General features: G+C 37.4%; 1 protein-coding gene across 1 annotated transcript in view; it reads right to left on the bottom strand.

Moving 5' to 3' along the window:
* Positions 1-1,590: 1,590 nt before the first annotated feature.
* Positions 1,591-11,415, bottom strand: part of GPX7 (glutathione peroxidase 7) — a 9,987-nt gene continuing 162 nt past the window's right edge. Inside the window, exons 2-4 of the mRNA XM_009320198.1 lie at positions 11,338-11,415; positions 4,043-4,304; positions 1,591-2,132 (exon numbers count right to left, since the gene is read on the bottom strand). Coding sequence (XP_009318473.1) covers positions 1,969-2,132; positions 4,043-4,304; positions 11,338-11,415 — 504 coding nt within the window. The 3' untranslated portion in view covers positions 1,591-1,968. The remainder of the gene's footprint in view (positions 2,133-4,042; positions 4,305-11,337) is intronic.

Here is an 11,415-nt window from a genome sequence, read left to right as displayed (position 1 = left end):
AAATGACTGAATGAACCGTAGAGTTCACTTTTCTCACCATCAGAGGAGGAAAATACAGACATATTCACTGCCACGAGCACCAATTTCCTGCACTCCAAGTGAGAAGTAGCTGATATAGCTTGGAACATACTCATTAGTATCAATATGACCTGAACATTTCCATGCCCCGTTTGTCCCAAAGATTCTTTAGCTGCAACCTGTCTTTTCATTTTCTCCTCATTTCTCCCTTCTTCCTTGATCTCTCTTTTTGCTTCTGAACTTCTGTTACTTCTTCCTTTTATTCTCTCTTCCACCCCCCTTTTTTTTTCACTAAAAACTAAAAAACCTTGCTCTCAGCTTCTTTCAGGCAAATTCAGTTTGTTTTGTGTGGTACAATCTCTGCCCTTCAGGGTCTTTCTGCAAATCCCAAAGTACTTCTAGCTCTTACTTTCTTAGACCACTCCATAGAACGAGTCCAAGACCTCAGGAGACAGCAGCTGTTCAAGCATGGGAACTATAATGTACTCTAGGATTTACCCTTTTATTTCCAATAGTTATTCAGTATTCTTCTTTCCCCTCTTGTTCTGCAAGCCAGTGCATGCCATAATACTCGCCTTTGATTTCAACTAGAGCCTGTTTGGATACTGAAGAGCTATAATGGCAGTGATGAGTTGGAAAAAGTTTTTACAATGGTCAGGACAATTAAGGCTTATTTGTACACGTGGGCACTGACAACTATATGGACAAATATTGTTTGTGCTACTTTAAAAAGCATTACAAAGCAAAAAAAAGCTTTCACTCGTCAATAATACTGCAATTGGACAAGACTAGATTCTTCTTAAAGCATCCCGGGGTTAAGAGCAGGGGACCTGTACATTGTGTTTTTGTTGAGATAAAAAGAGTTCTTGCTGACAAGATTTTCAAAGGGTTTCTTGCAAAGAACAATGAGGCTGTAATTGCTAGTGTTATTATTTTAGTATGAGCTAAGAAGTTCTGCAGTCTGAAATCTGAGCAGATGCCCGAGTGCTACATTTGAAAAAGGTGCCATTAAACATTTGTAACATTAATGTGGTATTAAACAATGTAACGTTTTGCAACAATTAAACATTTGAAAAATTATTTCCATGGAAAAATGTTGATTCTCTAATGTTTGTCTGTATGTGCAGCAAAATCAGATGGTGTTATAAATTGAAAAATAAATTTAACATAAATTGTATGAGGCAAGTGTAATTCTTCTAAGCCAAATGCTAATAGAAGAAAGATAGCCATAGGCTCTGGTCCTACAGATGTTCAAAGGGCTATTTAAATATAATCTGATAATCTTTACTGGGTGAAAAAATGCAGAAATTCTTCTCATAGCTTTTGGAGAATTTTTACAGAGACTTTGTCTTCACATTTCTTTCATTTAAGTTTTATAGATGTTTTTTCCCCATGCCCTTCTTAACTGACTTTCTAGGCAGATGAAATTAAATATATTTGGCCTTGGTAACTAGAAAGACATATGTCTATGTAAGTCTGCCTGGTTTGAAGGTATCTGTTTTGGCCCTCTTCCTAGCACATGCCTTAATTCAATCATGCATTTTTTACTCTTTATTTTTTCATTCAGTTCATGATCAAAATATGACAACAGAACTGTAGATCTCAGTGAGATCCCAATGAGGAAATTCTTGTTATTCTGAGCCTTCTTCCTACAGGTACATGAACTGACTTCCTGTAGTGTCACCAACAATTAATAATTTGAATTGGGAAAGAAACAATTGCTGATGAGTTCTTCGTTCCCAGAAAGGTCAAATTGAATTCAGTTGGAGAAAAAAATTAAACTGCTTTGACCATGATAACTTGCTGTTTTCTACATTCTTAGGATGATGAATGTAGAATCCACTGGTCATAATTTCCCTTCCCCATATATTCTCTCTTGGAATGTGAAAAGACAAACTCCAGCTCTAATTCTCAATAAAGGTGTAATTGGCGTGCTGGGATTTTTGAAAGTCATAATTCATCTTTCTTCTTCAGGATGATTTTCCTTACAAGTTCTGTAACATAAGGTCTTATTTCTTCAACAGAGACAGTAGAGTCCCAGGCCTTTACAACTTTCCCATTGGGGTCCACCAGGTATTTCCAGAAGTTCCAGGTTGGTTCTTCTCCTGTAGAATCTACAGACAAAAAATAGTGGAACCTTAGAAAAGAAAACCACATTAGCCAATTCCTGACATTTGTTCCTGTCAATTTGATGACTACCCTCTCAGAGGAAGAAGGAATGTAAAATTAAGAGGGAGTTCAGACTGAATAATAAGATTAATCTTCTGACAGACAGGGAGCTTTAACTAGACAGTAGCCCCCTGGAGACTAATGGAAACAGTCAAGCTTGAGACAGACAGAGACAGGAGAAAGCACCATAATCGGTGTTAAAGTGTGTGCGTGCATGTGTGCACGTGTCTGTGCTATTTAGATAAATCTGAAATAGTTGAACATTGATAGGAAAATGGAATTTGGCGTAACAGTATAGCTGTATCGGGACTGATTATTTGTTTGCTTATCCAGAATTTTTCCTCCAAAAGCACCCAGTATCATGCGCTTCAGAAGAATGTTTCAAGAAATGCTACATGAAGAAATAACAAAGTAAATTGTTCCAGGAGGTTTCCTCCTAATCCTCACCTACTACAGTTTTTCCCTCCATGACCACATACTCATTTTATGTGAGTCACATTCTTATACTTCACTATTCTGCTACATGACTAACAAAATTTTCAGGATTTTCAATCAGGAGCTTCATCTCACTAATAGCACAAGTACAGATGCTACAGACAAGTTAGCATCTTTTTCCATTGTTTATACGTTGGGCAAAATTTCATAAGGAATCAGAAGATATTTCAAAGTATCATCAAGACACAGCCAGACCTACACTGCTGACTATCTTGTCATTATGCTGCATAAATATACTGCCTCCAGCAGCCTCCCTTTGCATGTGGACCAACAGGGAAACAGAAGTTTTGCAAGTTTCATGTGACATGTCTGCAGTAACCACCGCGCTGGGCAAAACACAAATGGAAGGATGTGAAGAGGATTAAAGGGAAGTTTGGCTAGCAGAAAGATCCATTACAGACACCTGGAAGGAGGTGTGCTTGGGGTAGTCAAAAATAACACTACCAACCCTCCTTTAAATTCAGTGGTATGTGGGAGAACACTGTGGTGCTAGAGAAAAGAAAGGATATGGTCCTTGCATAATGCAGCTCAGGTGATACCATGTCATATTGGGCTTTATTGTATATCATTGCTGGAAGACATTTCCTTCACATTGGATAAAGACTGACATTTTAGTTTAGCATTTAAATGGTATTTAGAGCATTCATTCAGTGCAACAAAAGTAGTGCCTTGATAGAGAAAGTAGTGCCTTGATAGACAATATCCTGCTTTACAGTGTATTTTGTCAGCTGTCTGCTAAGAACCAGCAAAACCTCTTCAGGTCTCAGTGCTAGCTAGCTATAATGCAGATTAGAACTGGAGGAACTGTACAGTATGGCTATTCCAATGCTTGGCAAGGAATGAGAAAGGGAGTATTCAAGGACATCTCTTAGTGCCTGGTTTCACTTTTTGGTTGTTGAAGTAAATTATGTAGGTGCTTTGCTTCCACTTATCCTACAGCTCTTGAGATGAATCTTATAAATCCAACCTGCAGCAGTCGTGTCACAGGAGAAGCACTTATACGACTGCGAAGTGGAAAAAGGAAGATCAGGTGTTGTATGCATACAGGACAATATTTCAAAATTTGTATTCCATGTAGAGGTTTATTAGACTAGCTTTTACAGGGCATGTGTTGTGGTAGTGTCTTCATCCCTGGAGATCTTTTTCGAAGGTTAGACAAAGCTGTCGGGGGTGAGACAGAGAGAAATCCTGCCTTGTGCAGGAGGATGGACTCCATGAGTTCTGACCTCTTTGAGCCTGACAATTCCCCGCTATGATTTGGTGAACACAGTCATAGGTATCTTTTTTCTGTCAGATGGTATTTTGTGTCAGAGGAATTCTAGACTGGGGAAAAAACCCTCCATTGTTCCAGATTACTCACCAATTAAGTACTTGAAGGCAGGAATTGCACCGGCTCCACTGACTGCAATTTTGCTGAACATAGGAAAGGAGGCACCATAAGTCTTTCGCGCAAAACTCTCAATTTCTTTGTTAGTGTCTGGTTCTTGCTGCCCAAACTGATTGCATGGGAATGCCAGCACATTGAAATGATATGGGCCGAGGTCTCTCTGTAACTGTTGTAAGGCCTTGTAGTGGCTATCTGTATACCCACACTCACTTGCAACGTTGACAACTAGTGACACCTGAAGAACAAGAGAGATTAAAAAATGTGCTGCACATGTTAGTTTTCCAACAGGTAGGCTGGGATGCAGATTATTTTCAAAAAATGAGAATGTCTAGAGAACTGTGACTGAACACTTATGTTTGAAACTACTTCGAGTTCTGTTCACAGCAGGAAGATTTAATATTTCTTTTATGTATTCCCATTTGGCAACCATGAAGATAATCAATAAACTGCTAAACAACCTTAATTCTCAGTTTACAGAGAATCTATGTTTCTCCGTTCTGCCTTTTGGATAGTTTCTAAGCATATTTAAGAAATGACCGCCCAGCTAAGATATACCAAGCTGCATGAAAGAAACTTGCAAATTAATGTATTTTGGTAGTTTATTTATCTGTTGTGACACATCTGTTCTGCAGCATCTTTCCTTGTACAGAATTTAGTACTCATAGAGAACTGGCTGATCCATTTATCACTGCTAGTGTAGATGTCTTGACCTGGAAGTTAATAGAAGCAATTACAGGATTTTGGGTTGGTCTATGCAGTATGGACTGTAAAATTTCCCACCATTTCCAGAGTAAATCTACTCAGTTGTGAGAAAACGACAACAGTTTTTGCCTAAAGGTTTACTGCCTCAATTAGGATTCCAAGAAGTGATGACTATGCCCACTATCCTTTGAAGTCATTCCTGTAGCTGATTATGTTTTACGTTGTACGCATTGTGTCATTCAGACATTACCACCAGGCATGTTATCTCTGCCTATGCAGATCCAACAGAAGGAAGATGCCAAACACAGATGAGCACTATAGGAAAATAGAGGGATGTGTAAGAAGAATACATGGTGGAACAGATTCTGCCAAGAATTTCTTAGGGAAATTAAGTGATCTAACCCTGAGCTGACACATATTACACAGTTTCTCAAGGCCTTGAAGAGCTTTCCATTGGTTTTTGAGATATTTTATCCTTAAATAACTTCTAGAATTTATTTTTAGACTTAGTTTTTATTATTCTTACAAATTTTGTGAGAGTTGCCACTCATTCTACTTAAATTGAGGCCATTCTAATATTTTCTTGAGAGTGGATTAAAGCTGAATGTCATAGATCTTTTAGATACAATATGGTTTTATTAATAAAAATAGCATTATGCACTTTATAGTGATGTTTCTGTTACATATAGCTACATTCTATTCCTTTTTTCAGACCAATTTGAAAAGTCATAAGGCAATATAAATATTATAATACTAAAAAAGTTTCTACCCACCTAGATTAAAATTAGGCATAGTGCAGTAAAAGCATTATGATTTGGGAACCGAAATTCTGCCTGGTTTACGCTGAATCCAGTGGGTTTCTACAGATTATACATCAGCCCAGAAGCTGGTCCTTCATTCTCAAATTGCAAAAAAAGTTTTAATTCAATCAATGTAGCCAACACATTCCCCAGTGCTAGTACAACAACAGTAGCTATTCACATTGGATCTTTCTACAAGAGTTTGGAAATTTCATTATTGTCACTGTGAGACAGCAGTGTTGAAGGGCCCAATGCCGCAAGAGGAAAGCCTGATGCTTATGCACATTAACTGACCTGATCACATTACACAGCAAGTAGCTGCAAGGCAAGAAAAGGAAGTAAAAAATCTTGACTCCAGGTCTCATACTTTCGTGTCTGTGACCACTGGCTTTGCTCAATTTAAACTTTGGATTCTAATGTTTCTATTGTTCCATATTCCTATGTGTATGTTTTTATACAAAATATGAAAGTATATAGGAAATATGAATAGACTGCATCCAATAAATTATATGAAAAATAAATGACTACATGTGTATAGAGTTTTTAAGGCCAGAAAACAAACTGGCATATAAAAGCCCACAATCTGGGTTAAGGTATGGGATGAAATCCCTTAGAAGGGGTAAGAATGAATAAAGAAAAAGCTAAGGGGATGTTGGTGTTTATAATTTCTTACGTTAAACATTAACACTTACTTGGTGTATTTTGTACCTTCTATAGGTATATGGCTATATTTAAAGTGGTTTTGGAGCTGCAATGTTTTCCCTGGAAGACAGGTAATCTTATAAAGCAGAAGGTGATGTAATCTTCTTTGTGGTGTAGTGTGTCAACAGAATACAATCTAAGCAATCCCTGTACACCTGCATGTGAAATATGATCTGGAGCCATCTAGCTAACTTCCAAAGCATCACATTAATTCAGACTACATTTACAAGCTCTACCTGAAATTTTAAATTCAGTCTCCTAAAACATCCAAAGACATGGTGTATAATTAGATTTTTTTTTTTCAGAGAAGAGGTAATAATTTTATGATGCATTCCTGTTGCAGACTGTCAGCATTTCAAATAGAACTTATATATTGGATGTAAAAAATAACTGTTAGCAGTTCTGTTCTTTTTAAATAATCTGTGTTTACCAAGCATAGTGACAACTGTATTTTAGGATGATTGAAGTAAAGATAAATTGTAACACTAAGAGTTGAAATGACACGTAGTTCTTTCATATAAAATTCTAGAGGTTTTTTTAAATATAGTTTAAGACCCGTCATTCTCATGATGCAGAAATATTCATATACCTTACTGTATTCATATCTATTAGTCCTTTATCCCAAATACAATGGTAATATAAGAATTTATCATTGGAGGTTTGGGGGAAATAAGGTTATGTAAGTATTATGTTCATATTATAACAGATATGAAAGATGACTTGCCAATGAAAACAATCAAGCTTTTATAACTTTTACTTGATTTTGAAGTTAGGAGGGCTTGAAAGAATTCACTCAAAAAGAAACAACAATTTTAATTTAGAGCTGTTTAAAACCAGTGATTACTCAGCATGGTGGTGAAAGGCATGAGAGCTCACACTGCAAATGGTGCAAACTTCCAAATGTTCTCCCACAAAATAGGAGGAAACTACATGCAGCAGTTCTTAGAATGGCAGACACATTCTGCTTCTCTTTTTTCCTTAGAAAAATGCATTCTATTACTGAACTTCGTAATTTAATAGTGCAAACCTCCTAAAAGTATAACTAACACATATAATAAAAAAATTTCAAGATTTATTAGTATTTCACAAGGAAAATTTAAAATTATCATTTAAAAATCTTTACCAAGTTATCTTTCAAGTGTCTGGTACTAGAAGTGATTAAACGCGGTGATTTCTTTTTTGTCTAAATTTTATTCTAATAAATAACTGTCACTCTTTTTGTTCTCATGAAGAGGCTGTACTTTGACTTCTTACAATTATTAATGATTTAAATTAAGTTCAATATGCCTCTTGACTGACTTTAGGCTCTGAGAGTGCAAGTCAAGTACACCACCTAGTGTGCAATGCAAACAATTCATCCTGGACCTTACCAAAATATTTCTTGGTTTACTTAATGTTTACACCAGTGTATCTCCTTGAGGAAAAGACCCCTGGAGAGATTTATGAATCTGCTATCAGCTTCAGGTAACCCTTTGTGGATCTGTTAGCAGAGACAGTAGATACTTAGGTTTTTAGACCTGGGGATTCTTAACTGGCTCCATCTAACTGATGGAAGAACCAGCGACAAGTGTCAGATTACACCAACTCGCAGAGTTGTTACCTTCATGGAAAAAAATAGCAATACTTTGTCCAGTAATTAAGTAGCTATGCTCTGTATTTATGCACATTCAGTAATACTACATTCTTGTATTGCAGAGAGGTGTGATGCAAAGTCCCTAGCATTACTCTCAATAGTAAAATAATACTTTACATTGTTATAGTGCCTAATGCTTTTACATTATTATAGTACCTTTGGTTCAAGATTTCCAAAGCGCTGCACTAACACTGCTTAATTACACTTCAGCACACTCTACTTAGCTGTGTGGTAGGTAGGCAGGCAGGCAGGTACGTAGGAACTACTATAGATAGGTATAAACGCAGCAGGGAACAGTTGATGCTTGGGAGTTCTGACTCCCAAATAGATACTATTTTTGGTAAGAATATTGTCTCTTACAGCATATCTAGATGATAAAATAAAATATATGCTTTATTGAATTAGACAGGTAGATAGATGATAGAAAACTAATCTTATTTGGATCCCACTGACTCTTTTCCAGCCACACATCACTGCTCTTCATTTTTAATGTAGATGGGTCAACATCAGTATGGTAGCCTGGAAAAAGCATAGGAGGATGGCCTTCTTGCGCAACACAGTAAAACAGACAGCTTTTTGATCCCTTTCACTTCTGGTACTCTTTTTTTCAGTTGTAATAGTTCTCCCTTTCTTTGCTTTCAGGTAGGTGTAATACCACACCTGATTTTGTAGCATGCATGCCAAATTTTTAGCATCCCGGTAATGTAATTTCTTATGCCCCCATAAAAAGGGAGTACTCCCTCACATATTTTTGATATTTGTATTGAAGTGGAGGATAGGTTATGTCTGTGCACATTTATTTCAGCAAAAAAAATCTGTTCCTTAATTTTTTTCATTTTTGTTATTTCAGAATTGTTAGTACATTTCTTATTTACTATATAACGGAGGGTACTTGTGATTTGTATCAAGATGCACTTGAATGGAAAATGAAATAATATCGATCAGTCTTACTTTTTTCTTACTAAGACAAATTATCTCAATGACCTGAATACACAATAATTTATATTAATAATAGTTCTTGAAGAAAGATTCTGCAAGTCATGAATTGCACTGATTGTTTCTACTTAGCATGGTTCTTGTGTTCTTAGAATTAGCAGACTTTTTTTTTATACTTTGAAAGCTTTTGGATTTTTTCAATTCCCAGTTAGTTTCTTGACTACAAATTAAGTAGTTATTTAACTAAATTAGTTGAGTGACTGAATTGAAGAAAATGTTTTCTCTACATCTGCCAGAAAGCTTAAGGCTGTTAAAAGCAGGTTTAGCAATTAGCAGACTATTGTTCCAGGGGCTAACTAGAGACTCACTTTCTTTAAAACATCAGCAGCACATACGTAGTACTTATATATTATTTGCTTTCTTTTAATAGCTTTAAAATATTATGATAAACCTACTTCTTAAGATTACTTACCTAACTTCAGATTTAAGTGGGTTTATTTTAAGAAATAAATGGGAGTTCTAATTAACCTTTGTCTACCTTGATATTGAGCTCTGACAACATAATGACAGAAAGGGATGTGATTTATTGCTATAATTTTCTTTAAAATTGTGCACATGCATTCTCAAACAGCAGCCTGAACATTAATAGGCTCTCTGAATGCAAATCTTTTTGTTCCATACAGAAGCTGGTCATCACTTTTTTGGAATAAACTATTCCATATGGCCTAGCAGAGATCAAGAAGTACCATTCACCAATGGCGTTACCTTTTCCAAGGTACGGCTCTAGAGCTCTCCCTTATGAAATCAGTCACACCTCGAGGAGGGCCTGGTATCACAGCACCATTGGAGATACAGACACACACCCCTAACTCGGTGTATTCATGAGATACCAGGGCAGGCTTTGCAGCTTGTTCCAGAGAGCAGGAACACCCTCAGCTCTCTGCAGGGCGGCTGTAAGGAATTCCTCTGAGTTCCCCCTTTAATCCTTTCCATGTGGATTCTGGCCCTGAGGTAGAGAAGCTACAGGTGGTATTTGCTTATTTAGACAGATTTGCAGATGACCTGCAGACAAAACAGGATTTATTGACAGAGCCTTTGGAAGGAACTAGGAAAAAAGCAAATATTGCTTAATATTAAATAGGTTCCATGGTTTTTCCAGTATAGATATTTGAGTGTACATGTGACCAGTTCTGCTCTATCTGAATTGTGAACAGAGGGGGAGGAGGACCTGGACCAGATAAGATTCAGACCTCTCATTTGATCCAAATCTACCGGTATCCCTTTCTACTGAGCTCAGAAAAATGTGCATCTCCTCCTGTGGGCCTTCTCTGCCTTCCTGCCAATGTTTTAGTCACATGCTGCTGTGGACTAGTGAGCTCAAGACACCTCAGTGAAGTACCCAAGGAGGGGGAAAGGGAAGGTGGAAACACAAAGCTGGAGAGTAAGGGTGAAAGTGAGAAGTGGTGCCTGCCTTTCTGAGCAGCAGCTAAGCTGTTGGACTGCCTGGCTTATCACAGAAGATGTGTCACTTGAGTGCCAAGAGTGGCAGTTGTGGGCTTTATGTTGATTTCAGCTTCTGTAATTTGTGAATGTGGCTATGAGAGCTTATAGTATTATGCGCCCCGTGTGCTAACTTCCCTTTTCACTCTTCCACAGGTACTGACCATCTTTCCTAGATGGCCAAACAACTAAAAAAAAAAAAAAAAAAATCAGGTTACATTCAAGGAGATGGTTCTTAAAATGGGAAGGAAAGCTCTGCCTAGAACTCCTGAATGTAATATGTGAATGGAATTTAAAAGATATCATAAAAGTATATGTGTGTCTACATGCCTTTCTTCATATTGCTCTGTACCACTAAAAAGCGACAACTGGAATAACATGATGTTGCTGCAATTTCACTAGATGCTGATATTAAAATAACTGCTTTATCACGTCTCTTGCTTTTTTACTAATTATGATGAAATCTGTTAACTCCATTAGCCGCTGATTAAATCCCATCTTTTTTTTTTTTTTTAATGCAGAACATTAAAACGGAATGGGATTTAGGTAAAAATAATTTACTAAAAGTCATGCAGTTAAAAGGCAGAAGCAAGCTCCAAAAGTAAGTAAGTTATACAAAGGTACAAACTTCCTGAGCTTCAAATTTAATAGCCACAACCCAGTGCAATTCACCCTGCTGAATGGAAGGCAGGCAGGCAGGCAGGCATTCCCTGACTGCCACGTCTACAGGCAGCAGCCTGCACAAGGAGAAGACGCGGACACACACAGAGGTTAGACTGCAAACGTTTTATTTAAAGAGTGCAAAGACCTATGGCGCGGTACCAAAGGAAGCAGGCAACACTCCAGTTAAAGAAGAATCGTAAACCCGAATCTATCTGCATGCGCGCACCAAGTTAATGTACAATCTCTCCACCCCCACTTGGGTTTTGCAGACATGCAAGGACTGGCTGGTTAGTGAGTCAGGGCGAGAGCTGCCCATCTCCGTGCAGACTTACCGAGCCCCTGTATTTCTCCAGAGAGACTAGCTTGCCCCTGATGTTTACAACTTTGAAAGTGTAAAAATCAGGCTCTTT

Source organism: Pygoscelis adeliae, unplaced genomic scaffold (genome assembly GCF_000699105.1).
Source record: "Pygoscelis adeliae isolate BGI_AS28 unplaced genomic scaffold, ASM69910v1 Scaffold393, whole genome shotgun sequence".
NCBI classification, from domain to species: domain Eukaryota; kingdom Metazoa; phylum Chordata; class Aves; order Sphenisciformes; family Spheniscidae; genus Pygoscelis; species Pygoscelis adeliae.
The sequence above is the reverse complement of the archived record's forward strand: the minus strand, read 5'-3'. Positions and strand labels throughout refer to the sequence as shown.